This window comes from Amblyomma mixtum, chromosome 2 (assembly GCF_055824585.1).
Source record: "Amblyomma mixtum isolate Tamu chromosome 2, ASM5582458v1, whole genome shotgun sequence".
NCBI classification, from domain to species: Eukaryota; Metazoa; Arthropoda; class Arachnida; order Ixodida; family Ixodidae; genus Amblyomma; species Amblyomma mixtum.
In genome coordinates, this window is record NC_143013.1 from 256772818 (window position 1) to 256793356 (window position 20539).

General features: G+C 44.3%; 1 protein-coding gene across 1 annotated transcript in view; it reads left to right on the forward strand.

The window, feature by feature from the left end:
* LOC149363643 (neprilysin-2-like) overlaps window positions 1-20259 on the forward strand; it is a 77923-nt gene extending 57664 nt beyond the window's left edge. Inside the window, exons 10-21 of the mRNA XM_089573610.1 lie at window positions 4401-4647; window positions 4721-4819; window positions 5368-5445; window positions 9955-10064; window positions 10360-10418; window positions 12375-12426; window positions 12500-12570; window positions 12943-13037; window positions 17506-17568; window positions 18965-19063; window positions 19483-19559; window positions 20066-20259. Coding sequence (XP_089429736.1) covers window positions 4401-4647; window positions 4721-4819; window positions 5368-5445; window positions 9955-10064; window positions 10360-10418; window positions 12375-12426; window positions 12500-12570; window positions 12943-13037; window positions 17506-17568; window positions 18965-19063; window positions 19483-19559; window positions 20066-20183 — 1168 coding nt within the window. The 3' untranslated portion in view covers window positions 20184-20259. The remainder of the gene's footprint in view (window positions 1-4400; window positions 4648-4720; window positions 4820-5367; window positions 5446-9954; window positions 10065-10359; window positions 10419-12374; window positions 12427-12499; window positions 12571-12942; window positions 13038-17505; window positions 17569-18964; window positions 19064-19482; window positions 19560-20065) is intronic.
* Window positions 20260-20539: the final 280 nt, after the last annotated feature.

Below are 20539 nucleotides of genomic sequence, written 5' to 3' on the forward strand. Positions count from 1 at the left end.
GTCCGCGCAACGACCGCGTCGACGGCGGAAAGCTCGGCTGCAGCTGCTGCGAGTCACGTGGTACGTCACGTGGTTACTTACGCAGCTCCGCTCCTCCTCTTTAAGGTGCAGACACAGCGAAATAAGTGCCGCTAGGCTAGTAAACCCTTTGGCTTTGGGTCTGGAGATTTTTTTAAAAACAAGCCCACTGGATAGATGAGGCATCGAAGATAACCTCTGTAAGATACTAAAGCCATGCGTGCCCCGAAAAGCTGTAAAAATTCAAATCAAAGCCCGCTCGTTCTTTCCTTCCACAAGCAAACGTCTTCGTCCTCTACTCTGGCTCCCGAGCCTTTGGTTTGGCGTCATACGGTAAACTTCACCGTGTGTTTCGAACAAAACCAACGATGGGGAGGCCTAAAAAAAAGTTATGAAAAGGTGGCTCGCTAACTGGGGTTGACTAACAGATGTATGAAAGGATGCGCTCGCTAAGTTTAGGTGGTCGAGCCGATCGCGCCTCTCGGTCGTGCAGCGTGCGGAGAAAATGCAACGGCGCTGTTTCGTCGTTGGATGCGCACGCAGCGACTGGAGTCGAACCACGATCCGGTACAGATTGCCAGGAGATTATGACTTGAGTCGTGTCTGGCTGCAACGCATCGGCCTTCCTGAGAGAGAGAGAGAAAGGAATTTTAATGAGGGAAAGGTGGAGAGGTTGGCCGGTGGTAACATGGCCCTGGCCTGCTACTCCACACAGGGGAAAGGGAAGAGGAGGAAAAGGAAAGTGCGACACAACGGTATAAAGAATGGGGTGGTTTGCGGAAGACACTTCGCTCTGGACGAATACGTTCACGACCCAAGCAACTGGGGAGAGGAAGGGCAAAAAAAAAAAAAACGCGACGAAACACCGCGAGAAGACCCAAAGAGCAAAATAGAGGGCTTTGGGAGACCCACCGCTCCCCCCCCCCCCCGCCCCCTCTTAAACAGACCGGGTAGCAAAACCCAAGAAAAGAATTCTTTTGAAGGTGGTCATGACGTAGACATGTGACGCTCCCCACCAGACACCACGCCTCCGGCTAACATCGGAGGAGTTAGGGCGATTTTTTCTGCGGAGCCTACTCGAAGAGGCGCGCAAGAGAAAAATCTCGAGGAGGGAACGGAAGGAGAGAAGCATAGTGAAGTAGCTGATTGCGATGGCTGTAACTACGGTATTAAAGAATCTTTTCAAAAAATATATGCGGCCGCACCTTCTGGGGACGACGCCTCGCTACCAGAGAGGTAGAAAATATTTTCGACCAGAGGGTAGTCAGTTGCCCTTTAAGAAGCTAGTCACGGAATTCTATATTTCAAAAGAAGGTGACCGCATAGTACTCCAGCACGTAATATTTTCCTATGAGTGAAGTTTCTGTATACACCTCAAAGACATTTGTGAGGTCTGATAGTGGATGTCGAAGAAGCATCCAAGTAGACTTTCCAACAAGACCGCCAGCGCGCCCTGCCTCATCTACGAGTCCACGAGCATATGAAACGCCAGTTTTTTAGTGTGAAAGCACTTCATTATGAGGACTAACCGGCTCACCGAGTTTGTGTCAAGCTTGACCTTGAGGGTGACCTTGGCGAAACCTAGCATACTAACAGCTCATGCAGAAATAAACTAAATATTGCTGCAATTGGGTTTCGAAGCCGCAGCGGCGCGACCGGATCAGTTTCGCTGGCCGCTGCATGAGGGTACTATGCTATCGCCACAGCCGATCACGCATTGTGTTAAACTGCAACACACTCTCACGCTGTGTACTGAACATTGCCGTCTTCATCACTCCCATCTACGGAGCGAACAGATCAGATTAGTTAACATGCATCAGAACTTGACCAGAGCTTAGTATCGTCGCCAGACGTGCCCGCGACCCACCAAAGCAAAACCATGAGCCAAGCAGGCTAAACACGTGCTTTCGCACGTCTACTCGATTTAGCTACGTTAAAAGCCTGAATTTTTTTTACAGCTTGATCGAGTACGCCGAATCTGTATGTCGAATCCTCGACAGAGAGAGAAATATGGCCTGGCAACTAAATGCGAAATGCGGGGCTATAAAGTCGGGATATTTCAGCATGCTTGATTAGATCTCTGTCATATGTGCAGAGAACATCGAATGGTGAAATGAGCCAATTCTGTCCTAGCTCTGAAGCGAGAAGTTTGGAGCTAGGAGCTAAGAGACGACCTGGATGAACATTATTTTAATGCGGAGACAGTCCTAGAATTTACAGCTACTACCGAGTTAATGTCGCAGTAATTACAGAGGGACTAGCAAGGCCTGGAGGACAAACTGCAGCGTCTGGTAGTCATATAGTAGTAAGTAGACGGTGGACAGAGAAGGCAGAATAAGAACGCCTCACTGGTACGTGCCGTACTGCAGCTGAGAGGGAGTGTAGGAGTGTGAGTAAGGTGCATCGCTAGAGTCATAGTTTTGAGAAGATGGTACAGTGTTGGCATTTAAAAAGGTTTTGGTACCTCGGAAAAAACGCCTACCTTGAGCTGTGGATGCCTTAAAACGCGATAGCGTGAAATACCTCGTTCAGCAGAAAATCCAGTGTCGGCGCTGCGGGCGTCCGCGTTGTGAGCGAAAAATCACGAGAATGGCTGTGGCAGGTGGTCTCCAGACAGCAACCTAGGAGGCAGGTGGGCCACCTAGGTCACGTGGACTTGCGGCGTCATCCCAACCTGCCCACGGGATAGTGAGCAAACTGCCTACCGTGACAGGTGGCAGTTAGATTAATGATTGGTCCCTCTGGAAGAGCAACTTGGGCGGCACAGGCCCACAGCTCGGAACACCTGGCATCGAAGGACAGTGCGGCATCGCTTAACCGCTTCACCTCTGCGCCAGGAGGGTTATGAGGACTGCCAGGGATCTAAAACTATTAAGTAGAAAATATCCTTCTCCATATATGGGAATTAACCCATTACGCTATGGCATCATACCCTTAAGGCGAAGCTTAAGTGTGCCCTTCAAGTTTTGAAGCGCTATCCGTGGACGGTGTGCAGGGGAGAGGGAAGAATGGTGCCACGTGTGTCTCAGCGAACAGCTTGTGTGTCTAGCGACGCCTGCAGATAATGGGCTACGCGGAGCCGCAGATTGAAGTTCTCTTTCAGCTGATTCTTTTCTGCTTCTGGCACATCTTCCTTCAGCCTGTGGAGGCCGGACTCGTAGCCAGGAAGCACGTTCGTTCGCCGGTGCTGGCATCAATAAAAGAGGCTGAACAATGACAGCACGAGAAAAGAACAAACAGGTCGGGGAAAGTAGGTTTGCAGAATGCCACAGCTCCTCTTTGCCAGTAAATGTCCGGAAGTGGAAGACTTGCTATGCCTATGTTTTTGTCCTGGTTTCCTAAGAGAATGTCAAGATTTGGCGAGGACCATGATAAAAATGGCTGTGGCGCAGCTCGGCTGAGCCGGGTTATACGGAGCGAAAGGCAACCGCACCAGTGACCGATGTCGACGCGGAAACGTTGGCAGCACCCGCCGCCATCAACTGTGGCTGCTGCGCACGCGTTCTCATTTTCAATCCTCCGACCTGTTATCAGGCATGCGACGCAGCTGGCGAAGCGAACGGAGGCGAGCGCAACGACGAGGCAAGCGGTGTGACGTCATACCAAACGGCGGGGGCGGCTCTGTGGCTAGGGGCGCGGTGTGACGTCATGCCAGATGGCGCGGCAAGCGTGTGGTGTCCGCCAGCTGCGGCGGTTGCTAGGCAACGGCTCAAGGTCGGCCTCTGTGCCTCCTCGGAGCACCACCACAGCGAAATCGCAAGTTGTGGCCAATGTAGCTTTCACTACAAAAGAGTGCTGCCTCAGTGCACCAGTGCGTTCTTCTCTCTTCTTGCTTAAAAGGTTGGCGCAAAATAATGGAGCAGCTCTGCATAAGCAAACATTCTATAGTGCTTGCTATAAAAGGTTTGATGTTATGAGAGGTGTCAGGTTAAGCTGATGGACTTTTACTTCACAAAGAAACACCGGACTTTGGTGCACAGCGTAGAATAGAGGGCTCCGGGTTAGAGCCCCACAGTTTCTCAAACGGGCAATTAAAATCTCGACATGCGTCAGATTTTTCGAACTTCAAAAGCAAGACAATAGCGCAAGATCAGTATCATTGCTTCAATGAACCTTTTTTACACGAGGACTGAGCTTCACCACTTCGCTTCAAGCTATGGTTTTATAATGGATAGTTTCGGTCATTTGGTCCGAACTGTGCACGGGAGAGGCACAACGATGTGATAGTGTGCATTCATTTGACTGAAATTGCGGCACGGGATCTTTTCTCATAATTTTCAGGAATGTGCTTTTTAAGTTATTAAAAATACAAGCTCCTTGGGTGGTTAAATTAATACTGTCACAGAGGTACACATCAAAATAATGGTTTCGTTTTCTTGCAGAGTTCAACTTACCAACTACATCCTATGGTCGAAGATTAGAAACATGGCCAAAGCAGGGCAAACGCCGCTTTATGACCTTTACTTGGAATACGAGAACGCAACTGCCATAAGTGAAAGAGGTACCAAGAAGAAAAGCAATGACATAAAGCAGCTGTGCATGCGCCAGCTACTCGACAGAGACATTATGTACACAGCGAGTGCAAGCTATTATATAAGCGCTAAATTTGACAACAGTTCCAAGAACGAAGTAAGTCTTGCGGTTACGAAAACACATTAGATAGCTACGCCACAACATTCTTGCATCGCAAATTTTTTCACAGGTGATGAGGATGTTGCCCATCATCAACTCGACACTCAGATATGTAATCAAAAACAACAGCTGGATGTCGTCTAAGGACAAGAAAAACGCCACTGATCGTGTAAGAATTTTTTCTTTGAGTTTATTACCTGTTGCAAAACACCACTGTAATAATAGAAATTCGCAGAAGGCAATTTCTAAAAATGTAAATGCCGCAGTGAGTGCATGAAAAGACGATCAACTTTTCTCTTTAACTTGAGTGTAGATGTGGAGCCTCGATTTGCATCTTGTAACAACTCTTTCACTACTTCGTTCTTTTGCCCCTCTTTCATTGGCGTCTGCCGACTATCAGGTCTGATAGGAAATAACGAACGCGAGCTGCCGTTTCTGGCATTGCAAGGAGGAGAAATTAATAAAAACTAGATAAATATTAAACTGGGCAAAGAAACGCTTAGAGATCAGGGCGTCTGTCGTTGCGTTCTTCAAAGAGCCGTTTCTTGCTACATTTTCTTGCTCGTCCTCTATTGGCCACAGTCAGACAAAACGAAATGAGGCCAATCAAATTATTTCACATCTCATACCAAACGTGTTTCTAACCTGCTGCATAAAGTGAAAAGTACTGGTCGGCGAAATGCAGCCTCTGGGTAATTTTTCGTTCATAATTTTCAGCTCAATAAAGTACAGTACGTGATCGGATATCCTGATTGGATTCTGGATAGCGAAATTGTGAACTCCTTGTACCAACACGTAAGTGCAGAAATTTTTAAGCAGAGCGGTGAAATTATAACTTCATCGCTCAGTGAGAAACCACTTGAAGGAATTTACGAGCATTTAAGAATAACCCGCACTTAATCAATCGACAGGAGCCAGGTAGCAAATATGCTTTTGGCAGGAAAAGAGCCATAAGGTCTCAGGACACACAACAAATATTTTGCAATCACTGTATATTGAAAGTACGAAAAAGTGAATATCTTTTGAAAATTTAAAACCACACACAACAAGAAAAGAGCTGTTGGACGAGCAGCATGCATAAAAGTTGCCGGAACAACAGGGTGCATAGGGGCTAAATATAAACTGAAATAATTTAATTCATCCCCAGTTTAAAGTAAGCGACAGCCAAAAGATCCTGTCAAAAAGTGGCCTGTTATTTAGATCACGGTTTCTTTTTTATGTTTTCGTTACCGTCCCTAAGTGATGACATTGCGGGACATAAAACTTGAACGAATATTTATACTATTTGTCAAACCAGCGCCGGTTGCCATCGAGAAAAAAATTGGCCTTGAGAAAGGCGTCAAAATAACGAGGGTCGGTGTTAGCGAATAGAATGTTAGGCTAATCGAACGTTTTTAATAATCAATAATTCAAACATGCCCATTTTCTCCTGGCATATCTTCGTTAAAAAATTAGCAGGAAAAATATCACCTTGTGCAAGTGAAGACTTTTAGAATCGATTAGAATATGTAGAGACAAATAAACAACAGCTTCCTAATTACCAGCTCGACTTGTGTGGTAATAGAATGACTAGTCATAACAGAGGCTCGTATTTTGTCTTTTTACATGCTTAGAACTTTTCCTTTCGCAACCAATGTACCTCCTAATGGTTTAAAGACCAATTCTGTGCTTAATAGTGCAGTTTGTCCTTGATGACAGTAATATTAAAGATTTTTCTGCCGATCTTGACTCATGACAGCTCGCATGTTGCGCATATAATGTTGAGAATTGGTCTTCTTTCCCTTCATACAACAAACCAGAACACCTTTCGCGCGGTCCCAACATTAGGACTCACATTTTTCTGGGAAAACTGAGGAAAGACGCATATTATTACAGGCGCAAAACCTTTGCTCAAGGTCGGTTCACGCCAGGCGTACCGAGTCAGTTCTCGATAGCGTCCAACCGACCAAACTTCCACCCCGTTCGCACTTCAACTCCTTCGTCTTCGCTCGTCCGTTGTATTTGACCCCTGCGCAAACGATGCCCGCCGGCGAGTTGTGTACCGAGAATGGCATGGCTTCAGACGAGCCACATGTGAGAGTTCAGTTTGCGCTAATTCCAGCCTTCTCGAACGGTCTGCTGGGAGGCGTAACAGGATGAAGTAGGCCAGGTGGAGCGGAGGTAAGGTGTTTGTGACGCTGACACCGCGTGCAACTGGCCACATATCGTTCTGTCGTAGAACATATTTTCGGCCAGTAAAACTCCTCTTGAACTCGATGGAGCGTTCGAGCCGATCCCAGATGTCCGGAGGGAGGGTGAAAGGGCACGACACGCAAAATGGAGGAGCACAGAGCTCTTGGAACAACAAGCAGTATCGTGCGCCCACAAGGGAGTGGTTCTTTTTAGGTAACAGACCATTGCGGATACAAAAACGGCCTGTAGCTCCCTGGTAGCGCGCGGAGGCAAAGAGGAGTTGTAAAACCGGATCTTCACGCTGCTGAGTTTCAAACACCTGAACGCCAGGCAACTCTGTAACGATGGCTGAGATGTAATCGTCAGTAGCATAATTGAAATTGCCATAATCGAAATTGGTCGAAATTGTCAGTATCATAATCGGTTGAGGGAAGCGACATTCGCGAAAGACAGTCTGCATCGGCATGTCACCGCACGCTCTTGTATATGACATTGAAGCCATAATGCTGTAGACGGAGGGCCCAGCACGCGAGGCGACCACATGAATCTCGGATATTGACGAGCCACCAGAGGGAGTGATGATCAGTCACAATGGTGAATGGGCGGCCATACAGGTATGATCGGAACCTCTGCACGGTGATGATCACAGCAAGGTATTCTTGTTCCGTAACAGTGGAGTTGTCTAAAAACTTTTAATAGAACTGGAATGCCTTTTATGTAGCGCATTGAGTACCACTATGATTTCGATTGGGGTCCTATTCTAGGTTTTGGCGAGCGTGCTTTGAGTAACATTTGTGATCGCAAGATATGTCTTTTTTTGCTGCTTACAGTATTTACTTTTCACTTTTATATTTTTATGGTAATGCCTCTTTTGCAAGTGCCAAAGCATCGGTTTGCGGTATAGTTAAATAAATGAATAAATAAATACATATCTCAAAGGCATATGGCTTAAAGTACCGAATAAAATCAACCTTTCGGGGGTAAAAACATCCTCAGTTGTTGAAAATCAGTTGTACCTACACATAAGCAGCATTGTTATGCTATTCATTTTCCATGTAAATATACTAAAATTTCCTGGGTATCACTAAAGCCGGTGTAAATTGGACAAAAATTATTTATCGAAGTGCTTATCAAGGTCACATTGTGAATTAAACGCGGCGTCCATGGATTCTTTACATTGCCTCATTCAAACTCAGGTCAGTGCCGATCGAGGACGCGGAAATGAAAATGCAGATATGTAATGCGCTTATAGAAGGCTACTGTTCGGGGCGAAAGCTGGGGCACGCAAACTGAAGTATGTAGTGGTGCCTAGCATTTCTGTATTTAAAGAGGCACAGGGGTATACTAAGTCAGGCTAGATTTGTAGGGTACGGTCACCTGATTGCAGATATACACACGCAATAATCTACAGCACAGTGCGCCGTTTGGTGAGAAATGCGCGTTCGTTTTTTTCTCTCAGAAGGGTTGTGGAACGAGAATAGCGTAGAACGCGACTGCTGACGCATGCTTTTGAGGATCCCTCGAAGCATATGTGTACACTTCACGATGGCATACAATGCACCGAATCTCACACGCTTGCTTTATCTTCCCTACTGTATACATGCATGAGCGTGGCCAGCAGGTTGTTCTGCAGTCTGGGGCTGCCCTCGATAACTTCACGTAGTCTCTTTCGTACCCACAGAGTTTGCAACGACAGGCAGTCGCACGCCAGGCAGCGGAGAGCCTTTATCGAAATAGTGGGGGTAGAGGCGAACTGCACTTGAACGTTTCCACTGTAACCACTGATCTGTTGGCTTTTGGATTTCGGTTTCCGGCTGATTTTATGGTCTTCGAAAATGGCTTCTCTGATTGGTCGGATCGCAAAGATGGCACAAGGCAGTTTATTTTTCGCAGGCGCTTCGAATGTGGAAGGATTTCAGGACTTATGTTCGCTGTATTCTCAGCAAGACAGCCACATTTCCGCGTAAAAAAAAAACAAAAAAAAAACAGTCGGTAGCGTCCCCGAGGATTAATCTATTCTTCTTGCCTAAATTGATATTTCTTTTTAGTGTTCATTTAATAAGTAGTGTCGTCACTTGAGTTGACGGCACCTGTTGGCTGGTGCTGACAGTTCAAACTTCCGAGGCGCTGCAGCAATGAGGGCAGGCGAGCTCTTAGGATTGCTCCTGACGCCATGCTGGGCAAAAACGAAAGGGAAAAGATAGGTGCAATTCCTGAAGTGCACCACGACAGAAACAATTGAGATACTCTTCTGCCACACTGCAGTTCTGTTTAAGCTGCTTCAGGAAGGGGGGGGGGGGAGGGGGTGGGGGGGGGGGTGGCGGGAGCAGATTTTTTTAAAGACTCAGAATCAAGGCAATCAGTTTCCTGCTTTGGCCCTCGCCCAACGTAGCTCTCCCACCTTACCACAAATCAAATCCGAATCGCCTTGAAGAAAAAGACGCAAGCATGCTAAAGGTTTTTAACTTTCAAAATGGTTGCCGCACCTCAGTACCCTGTACAACATGAACTGATGGGCACGTTGGTCAGACATGATTTGTATTGCAACAGCGCAACGACACGAGCCCACAGGGAGAGAAGGGACGAGTGTAGCCACTTGCTGAGGTGCTTGTAAATAACTTGTATCTAGCCCCTTCAGTACATACATAACCTCATATAGTAAATAACATGTTGGAAGAAAAAAGGTGTGGCGCTAGCCCAGTGCTCTCGGGAGTGCTCTCGGGAAGCTGAGTTGGTCTCACCGGCGCGGGTTCGACTCCCAGTCGTGGCAGTATTTGTTTTATTTATTTTTACTCGCACATATCGCAAGGTACTTGGCACAAACTTAAAAAAATTGCAAGAGCTTGCTCGTGATTTACCCATCGGAATAGCGTTTTCGCACTAAAATTGTCCTTCACAGCGGCAGAAGGTTGTTTTTGATATCAAAGAGAAAACAAAATTACACCATGCTTTTCTTTCGTACGCAAGTCGACGCAAGCTTCTTTCTATTTAAGAAAGGAACAAATCATGCGGGAATACCTTTTCGTGCTTTCTTTAAAGTCTTCTCTTTACTCCAGCTAGTGATTTAATGCCGATAATCACCAATTTCAGTACAATGAAGAACATCCATTTCAATTGTATGTATGTGTGCAGGTTCCAAACATTACTGCCAATGCATCTTTCGTTGAGCATTTCCACTGGCTCCAAGAGAACGACCGCTTTCAAAAACTACGCAAGCTCAATTCAAGCTACTTCGAGAAATCGTGAGCACATATTTCACCACCATCAGACTGTTGCTCTCATTCACTATGCATATGCGTGTGTGAGTGAGTGCGTGTGTGAATGTATGCATGCGTGCGTGCATGATTTGTTTCTCATGGGCAGACAGGTAATGAATATCACTTATGTTTGCTTTATAGGGAATAACAAAATAGTGCAACATCACATCGAAACTCCTTGAGTTTCCTTTCTAAACGTTGTCTTCCCACAATGTTAATTCTGATCAGCTTAACGGTACGGAGAATGGTGACAATCTTTTTTTTGTTCGCGCGTGTTCAGGTACGAAGAGGTCACACTCAAGTCTCACGCTTACTTCGATGAAGCGACTAACCTTCTCGGTATGTGCTCTTTATTTATTTGTTCATTTCGGATAACTTAATCACCGAAACATTGAAGAAGGGAATGGCTTATAAAAAGCAACATAAACCTATCTCCCTCTCTTTTTATTCCCTATAGCCGCAGCTCAGGTGCTTCAGGCTTCGATTGCAGATGCGGCGGCTAGCAACATCTGTTCCTTCCATTGTTATTTTTATTAACAAATTGCCGCTAACAACAACAAAATCAAAGCGGCAAGAGTAATATACAAAAATTCAAAATAAAAATTGGTACCGTGATATGCCAAAACCGAGAAAAAAAGAGATACCTGTAATAAAATTATTACAAAATAAAAGCAAAACCAGCAGAGCAATAGCAAGAAAGCAACTCAAAGAAAAAAATGAATAAAAACGCTCAGCTCACATTCACAAAAAATTATGAACAATACTTACCTGAAAAGAGCTTAATCTGATATGGATGCGATATCGGCGGGAAGGTGGTTCCAATATTTAGATGTGTTCAGTAGGAATAGATACTAAGAGGTCTTAGTGCAACTTTGTGCGGATGGTCGACACGTGAGGAGCGGTAGCTAGGCGACCTGATGAATTCACAATGTAGAGACATGTTAGTAGATTTTATGAAGCAAACGAATGCTAAAAATTTTGTGGCGCAGTGAGAGCCACGGTACGGCTACGCTAGACCTCAATAATGTTATGCTGGCAGTTTAACTGCATACGGAATAGCATTATTTGGGACGACTACAACAGCACGAGATTGAATATGATTAGAGTCGTAGCTCGCAGCAGCGTATTTATGTTGACGGCGGACAAGATTTTTATGAAGAGGCTGTAATGAAATAGGGACTTTGCTGAAATTATGCCTTAAGTGTTCTAACATGGGATTTCAGTTGCTAGTAATTTGATGAATGTGAGCTTTCCTCTTTAATGCGGAATAAATGATTAGGCTAAACTAGGCGTATGGTGACACTTGTTCTAGCGGAGTTTTACTGAGTGTGTACACCGAGGCACTTTGAGCTTGTCGAGGAACACACATGACTTTGAATTAGTTAATGTTCAGTTTTATATGCATTATCGTGCACCTGAGAGTAATGTACTTAAATCGCTACGAAGTACTAGTATGTCATCATCATTACGAAACTCGCGGTAAAATTACGTAGTCGTCAGCGTGTAAGTGCATGCAAAAAGAGATGCAGCTCCGCAAATCGTTAATACATACTTTAAACAAAACTTGGCCTAAAACGGAGCTTATGGGCGCACCTGATGTTATATCGGTGACAATTAATAAAGACGTACTGGGAGCGATTAATGAGAAATTATATTAGCCAGTTTAGTGATGGTTTAGGTTTATGGGGTTTACGTCCCAAAGCGACCAGTTTAGTGAAGTGAGATCAAGATTCATAGACATGTGGCGGTGCAAACTGAAGTGACAAGCCATGTACTTACGCGCGCACTGGGAATAAAGATGTCTTATTCTCACTATGGGAACGTCTGAGAATTAATTTATCAAACTGTAGTTAAAACATATTACATTAGAGGCTTCGAGGTGTAGTGGGTAGAGCTTCTATCTAATAAGGTTGCCTTCCAAAGAACAAAGACGTCGCTTCAGCAGAAAGTTGAGGCAGCCGTGAAATTTTAGCAGTGTTGTTTGCGCACTACATCTAATTGTATGCAAGGAGAGCAGAATATGGTAGGCAAAAATTTGTTGATTTAGTCAAAGAAATCAGTTTTCTGTGGAGGGCGAGTCCTGTAGACAACAAAGAAGAAAACGTCACCTGTATTCCAGCAAGCACGGTTATTTCCGTAGCCTAGCGCTATCCATTTGAAAGGGACAAACGGTAACATCATGCAACGTTTCACAACATGGAAGAACGCATAAAATTTTTTATTCTTTATAATGGCAGTTTAAGAAGGTCTTGAATTCTTTTTGAACGGTTGATAAGGTGCCTTGTTCTTCTGCAGGCTATCCAGCAGCTGCACTTGCGACTCATTACAGGAGTCCTCCCATTCCCAGGTAAATAGCTCCTGCGCAAGAATTTTACCTTTTCAATAGTCCGGCGCTTAACGATTCATTTTTTCCTTTTCAGAGCAATGAACTTCGGAACGATAGGAACGGCCATCGTAGAGGTGTTAATTAACGCGATTGACCGATTTGATGGTATATACCCTCTCAGTATTTTCTCCTACCCAGAAACATTTGAAATTCTATATGTTTTTTCTACATATCGGAACGAACTAAATGTCTGCATTTTGCTCATATTTTTCGTCCATTTCGTTAGAACAGTTCATTGAATGATGATGACAACGATCACATCTCGCTGTTGCTGCAGGTACCTCCCTGCGCCCGTTTGTGTTAAATTAAGATTGCAATAGCATGCCAGGATGCCGCACGAAGTACTGCACACTTGTGCTGCACCAGGCGGAAAGTTTACTTGCCGTTTAATAACTTAGGAAAGGCCAGTGGTTCTAATTATCCAATAAAACACTGAAGCATTTGCATAGTTATCTATAAATAATTTTCCATCCACAGGTAAAGAAACAAAAATTAGTTTTTGGGATGATAACACAACGACGAGCTTCTGCATCGCCTCAGCTTGCTTGAACAACACCAATGAATGCCCCGAAGTAAGTATCAACTCTCCATTTGGTTTCAGTGGTTGATCTTTGCGGTGTGCATAGCACAAGAAGTTTAGTGGTAATGATGTCCGCGCAAAGTGACTCACTTTTTTTTTTTTTACTACGGTAAAGAGATGAGATGTTTTTGAGATATGTAAAGGGTTGATACAAACTAATACCAACTAGCTGTTCGAGTTTATTTTCATCCGTCCTTTACCTGGGCGGTAATAAAAAGATGTTATATTGGTTTATGATTGTCTTATGGACAATCATTTAGCGCCTTTTTAGTACCACCGAAATACAAATAAGTTCTAAAAGCACAGCGCGTAGGCACCGCGCGGTTCGCATTTCTTTCTACCATCCCTCTACTATTAGCCTCAAGTGAAACGCGTAGAGCATTACTGTAACGAAAATACAAAAACACCAAACTATTATCGACTGCAGAAAACATACAGGCGGGGCCTATTACCATCTTCACTGGGTGGTTTTCGTGCAATCAAAGTGAAAATTAAGCGCGTTAGTGTTCAGTCGCCGCCAATTACAGTCTTAATTCTTTCGCTCATGCAGTCTCAAATATTTTGTTTGCGTTTCATTTTATGGTCGCAGTGTGTTAAATAGTCGAATGTTCGATGAAATTTCATCTGTTCAGCGATCACATTCGGAATAATGAAAAGCAGTCATCGACCAAAAAAAAAGCAGAGATAACCTGTTGGAGTTCGTGAACAAAAAGCCCATAGGGACTTCTTTCGTTTGATCAGCGACTGCCTTGCATCGTTTCCACGTTTGTTGCATGCTACAAGCACTGCGAAAATCAATTACTTAGCATTGGCGATAGGGTTTATCAGGTGTTATCATTCAGACACATACTTGATCCTCCGCATGACGTGCGCGAAGAGAACGTCGATAACTGTTGTTCACTTTTGATTTTTTTTCTTCTGTCCTTCAAATCCTGTGGGGCTCCCAATAGAACAAGATATTGCTCTATAATTCCTTCTAAGGTTTTTGGGACTTTCTATTCGCAAGAATATTCTCTTGTAAAAAGCACAAGCTACCTGTTCGCGTTTCGATGGCAACGAAATGCAAAAGGAGCTCGTGTGCTGCGCGTTGTCAGGGCACATTAAAACCGCAGATATCTAAACTAAACTAATCCTGAGCCCTCCAACAAGGTTTCCTTCATTTCCGCTTCGGGGCGTTCAGTCGAAGAATTCAAATTTACGATCTACAATTTATTCAAGTTAAATTTGAGGAAATCGTGCGTTGGCAGCGGCAACTACAGCTACCATGCGTCAGAATGTGGCACTTCATTCAACTTCAATGCACGCATTCTGAGAGTGGTGGGAGACGGATGCTTTTTTTTCGTTCAATGCTGACAATCCGGTCGCGGAAATTTTGTAGAGTGACTGCCCTTCATCGTGCATTTGCCTTCATCACTCACACCTACTGTAATGAACGTTTTCTCGTTCCCGGTTAAAGCTATGACACTTTCAACGTTCTCAAATTTACTACATAGCATGAATTCTGTCTCCAGATGTCATAGTGGTATCACAACCACATTTTTTTTTCGTAGAACGAGAGGGGCATGCTCCTATTTCAGCAAAAGTATCTTCGTGTCGAGTTCAACACGCCTTATTTTTGCACCTTGACGGTTTGCTTAACTAGGCCCTCCGGGCTTGCTTTGAATTCATACATGTTTGAAATCAAGACATTGTTCCTTCGTTCTCATTGCTTTAGAATGAACGTTTTTATTTACTTCCGCCGAAAAGCTATCCGAGCACAGGGCAATTTCCACCTCAGCGTACTTTCATAGCGCGTAAGGCTGTTGTCTTCTTGAAACTATACACCCATGGAAACTTCATCACGAATGTTTAGGCTGTTGTTCGAGAATACAAACCTACATCGGTAGGCGTGATCAACGGCGAATATATTTACGCAGAATAAAATGTGGTATCGTTACTTGAAGAAAAACAGGTATACAGGAGAATCCACTTTTGTTGACTGGAATTTTGCGAGCGCAAACGTCAACTCTAAACTCTGGCATCCAGTAAGCTCTTTCTGAAGAACCCTTCTATATGAGCTCTAAAAATATTTCTAGCAGCATTTTTTACGAAACGAAGTTTCGTAAAATATACCGGTACTTGTGTATGAGGTTTCATTTATTCATTCAAATTACAGTGCTGCCGGCTTCCTTTCAGCCATAACGACTAACGCGATACACCTAGCTAAAACGCGTCTTCCAACTTCATAACAAAAAGAAACACGATGGTTGGACAAGAGAGGAATGTGCTTATACTCACGGGAAGGCGTTCATACACGCAAAAAGTACTTTTCAAAGCCCGAACAAAAAAAAAGAAAAGAGAGCGTTTTTTCAATGAAAGGAGACACGATTTAGCGAACCACTTCTCTAACGTAAGCATCAGCTGGAGAGCATAAAAATCACCTGTGATCGCAACAGTACAGACAGTAAGAATTATACATGCATACAGCAAACAAAAATAATAAAGTAGCCTTATCACGTCTTGCAAAGGAACGAGTAAAATGAAAATTCAGAACTTTCCTGCCACATAAAGGCGACAATAAAGGTAAACATACTCTCCGCGCCGGTCACTTCATTACATGTTGGGAAATCTTGTACTTTGAAGTTGCGTGCACAGACGAATTACCGGGCCATCAAAGATGCTACTAATTTCAGTGCCGCTTTATCGCTCCACGTCGTCTTCGTTGATGTTATTGCTGAATGAGGCAGTTAAGCGTATAGCTGGCACAGAAATCAGCAAAATCTGAGTTCACTGCCGACCGAACGTTCAAAGTTTTAACAGAATGTCAAACGCCGGAGTGGTACCATGTGGTACCGAGTGGTACGCTCGAGTGGTAAATGTCTCTTGTACTGGGCGGCTTTGCGTTTGTGGGCGCGCACATACCGGCCCAGGCGCCCTTGGCTCAACTTCTCGGCATTGCGAACTTCCCCGTAAATATCCTTACGCCATTAGCACTTTTCCTCCGCTTCACGGGTGTGCAACTGCGGATCTTCACGTAGACGTCACTCGTGTTCGTATTCGCAGCTACATTCTTGAAGTTTCAGATCCGAGTTCTGCTTGAGGCAACCCGTCTTCTGTGCCACTGTAGCCAGGTACTGAGTGACGGCGCTCTAGCTCCCTAGCCACGCACAGTGAAGCACGTACGAGCCATGCGCCACGTTATGATGACATCATAAAAGTGCCTGGCATTGGACGGCGCGAAACCATCAAACGTTCGCTAACAGCTCACGCTATGATCGCTTTCGATTTAGTTTCGGAACTCAATACTATCTTCACTGTGTTTACCTGCAGTCAAATTAAAGTTCAAGTTCAGGATTCAGGGAAATCAAGTTTAATTAAGAGGCAACTGCGAAATGTTGTATACTGTTATGGAACCATTGAAGGTGTGCATTCAATTCTCCGATGCGTAGCAAAATCTTTCTTCTAGTTCGCCCTTCCCTCGCATCGAGTAGTTAAGGGTGCCCGAGAAAACCAATGGGGAATGTTTTTGACGTTAGCAAAGAAACACTATAGCAAAAGAATGAAAGCCTGCTAAGGAGAGTTTTGCGGATGTATTGATTGTTAGAGTGCAGTCTTAAGATATGATAAAAAATAGCGTACATAAACAACTCCGCATTGAAAAAAAATTGGCAGTGGGTTAGCTCAGCTAGGCCAGGATATAAGTAGTGAAAGCAGTTACTGACATTTCGGAAGCGACACTCCATCGTTGTCGCCCATAGCTCGGCGGTGTCTCTTCGCGAGGCATTCCCCTCGTTCTTCGGGCGTCTCGGCCGTCCTTTGTCGCCTCGTTTTCACGCTGTCGGCTGGCCTTGTACCATGCGACGACTTCTGGATCGGAAGACTCAGTTTCACGCAGCTTGTGCTGCTGCCGTGGCGAGCACGGCCGCTCTCCTTCTTCCATGGTGCGCGTCTCGGGTGCGAGCGCATCGCTTCCGGCTTATATCCCAGCTGCGCGGCGCGACTCTGCGCATGCGCAGTGTGGCGCAGTGGCTGCGGCGCCATGCTTGCCATGGTACTGGTTGCCATGGTAACGGCGCAGGCGCAGTAGTCGCCTTTGGCAGGCACCGCGAAATGCACTTCTGCTAGCCTAGTGCAGCTTTCGCTACAAAAATAGCTTGACCGGAATTTCTGGCTATGATTGCATCAAATGTCGTTATTCTCAGCTTGGTGGACAGCCTTCAGGGGCTGGAGCTTACTATTGTTCCAGAGTTGAGGTCCCTGTTCGCATTTTTTTCTTTACCACCTGTAAATCTGGCAGCGATGAGGCCAAATAAATTATTAAATATTTCTACTTTCACATCGTGTAAACTCTCCTCATGCTATAAGTAATCTCACTGCGCTATACTGCTCTTGCATTTCGGTTTTGCTTGTCAAAGCTGTTTTTTGCTTGGCTGTTTACGTACCGATGACTAATGCTCTTTTTGTTTTTTTTGTTTACTCAGGCGTGCAACAATGCCAGCTATCAGAAACTAGAAGACTACTTTGGAGTACGAATTTCGCATATGGTAAGAAAATGGCATTTCCGTTCGGCAGTCATACATGGTGAAGAGAAAACAATAGTTAACGCAGAATTTGCTGTAATTTCCTAAAGTTTGATGGCGATCGTTGACTTATACCTCACCATTAAGACTGAAATTACTGGAAAACGTTGACGAAGGCAGCATACCTTAAGTTTACTACGGCTATACATTAAGCTTCGATGACTCAGAAAGCCAGAAAAAAAAACGTTTCCGTGAGCTTTCCCGACGCATTTCATCGCGTGGTAAATCCAAGAATTTTGGAGTTTTGAACGCCGTGCACACTGCGTCACTTCTGCGAAGTCCAGATAGCAAAGTCTGCTACCAGTCGCTTAGCCGATGAGCAGCTATAGATAGTTGGCTCAGTAGGTTTTGCGAAAAAGATGCGAATTTAAAACCTGCTGCTCGACAAATGCCCGTGGTTGTAGCTTTTTATAGACGCATACATCAGAGAAAGCGTTTTTCTGATGCGCTGGAAAAAGGCCATGCGCATGCCGACCTAGCTAGAAGATCACCACTTCAATTTCCGAATTTCTGGCTAGCATGTCATTTCTTGTTCACTTTCTCGAGCAGTTATACACACTTTGTAGCGCTCAATGACGAATTGTGAGAATAGTGGAGCATTCCGGAAAGAGCTATAAATAATAAAAAATGCTGCGCTCGATGCAAAACACGACAAAATCAAAATGAAATGTAATTCGTCAGATTCCGCACATGATCTGTTACTAAACCACACAGGCAGCGGACTGTAATGGCTTTAACGGGGTTTAACATCGTTCAATTCGGGAAGAAAGCCTAAGAAAGCACGTTAAAGATAGTCCAACCTCCTGAAGCTTTCGTTAACTCAGTCGCTTTATCTCGACAATTAATATTTTCGTGTTACACGCCGTATTCCAATTTATTGGTTACTTGAATTAACATATAACCGCCAAAGAAATCTGCTGGAGGTATTTATTATTGTTTGTGAGGAGCATTGTTTTCGTGAATTTATGTAAGTAATAGAACGAAAAATTGCGATGTGTTGCCTGCTGGCCTTAATGTAATCTGAGGCAGTACGTAAGCATCCTACGGTACACTTCAAATGGCATTTTGAAGTTTACACCTTTAAGCTAAGCTCCTAATATCTTTAACGCGCATCCCAGCCCCTCCTATTAGCACACATCAGCCACAGGCATGCAAACACCAACACCGCGTTTGCTCTCAGTTTATGTGCACCATTCTGTGGCTCACCCGTCATAAGATATGCCTTCCCCCACCCCCGGCGCACTCAAAGGATGGACAAAAAAATCCATCAATTTAACCGTGAAATGTTATGCGAGAAATTACGTGGCATGTCTGTTTGTCGCTGCAATTAAGCTAAGTGCTTTCTCCAACCAACTTACAGGCCATGAGGAGAAGTAAGAAGGATTATGATGGCCCCTTCTTGCTGCCAGGAAAAGATTTCAATTCTGAGGACAAGATTTTCTTCACCGGATTTGGAAGCGTGAGTCATTACAAATGCGATCGTTCAAAAGAACTCCCGTTTTCTTGCATGATGTGAAGCGCGATGATTTTTGCAGAGGTATTGCCACATTTATGTTATTGCACGGAGGGGAGCTGTTGTAGTGGAAGGGAACGCTGTAGTTTCGGGCTTAAGAGAGCCATAAATTAAACGCTAAACTGTTACAAGTGGCTAAGTCATCTTTAAAGTAGGAAGCGCTTGAAAGAAGCAACTTTTTTATGGTGACACTTCTAGTCACTGTAACACGACTCTCTAGCATACAATTTAACATTTTACATGTGGACTTCTTGAAAATTTGCGGGCTCTCCACAAATGCTTTCGAGTTAAAAAAACAGGCAAAGCTAGATTTTTATCTTTAAACAGTAACAAGCATATATTAACAGTTAATCTTTTTATCACAGCTTTTCTGCCCGTACAGCGTTAACGAGAAGAAAGTCCAAGAGAGGGCTGATGTACAAGATGATCCATTCCCCAAAAGGTACCCGTTACCGTTCTTTTTTTCTCGTAACTGATAATCAAGTTGGCTATTTTGGCCAGGCTGTTAAGCAGCCATTTTAAGTGCTAGCTTACGAGCATGCATGGGGGAAGGCGCTCGAAGAACGCGATGTTAGCTTGAAGTTCAATGGTTTCAGGATTCAGACCCACAAGTGTTCACAGCACATGTGACGAGGGAATGGTATTTCATTTACTCTTTTGAATTGGTATATTAGTGCCAACTGCCGTGAAGTTTTAATAACTCTCTTTTCAAACCCTGTTTACTTAGTGAAACGTATCCACTCTTTTCATTAGTGATTGTCTAGTGAGCACCTTCACTAAGATGAAGTGATAACACCACAGGCTGGTGGACTGTGGTGTTTTCACTTCATCTTAGTGAAGGTGCTCACTAGACAATCACTAATGAAAAGAGGGAAAAAAAATGAAAAAAGCTTTAACTTTTCGCACTGCATTAATTCTACGTGAAAAAGATGTTTCTTTTTTCTGCAGACTGAATGAGGCGGTTTCCATCTACAGCAGCTTTAGCAAGGCGTTCAACTGTACACCGACTCCTCCCGACACGTGCCATCTGATGCCTGTCGCAAGTTTAAAGAGTGAATCATGCTGAAGGTAGTCCGTTCGACCGAACTTACTATGTGCCCAGCAATGCAATGCAATAAATATTTGAACTTAAAATTCTGCCATTATGCGTGCGCTGTCATAAATTACGTAAAATTGTGTGACGTTTCACAGAAAACGAAACTAACCTGAATTCGTATGGGTCTTTTCAAGGCCACATAATTACATAACTCAGAGAAGATTTATTGAGTACATAGTTCAAAACTAAAACAAAATGCTGATGAGAAAGAGAGACCACCTTTCATGAAAAGCAAAATGTTTAGCCGGCAATTAGACATTTTCAGGTTTAGCTTTTATGGGGTTTATCATCCCAAAGCGACTGAGGCTATGAGGGACGCCGTAGTG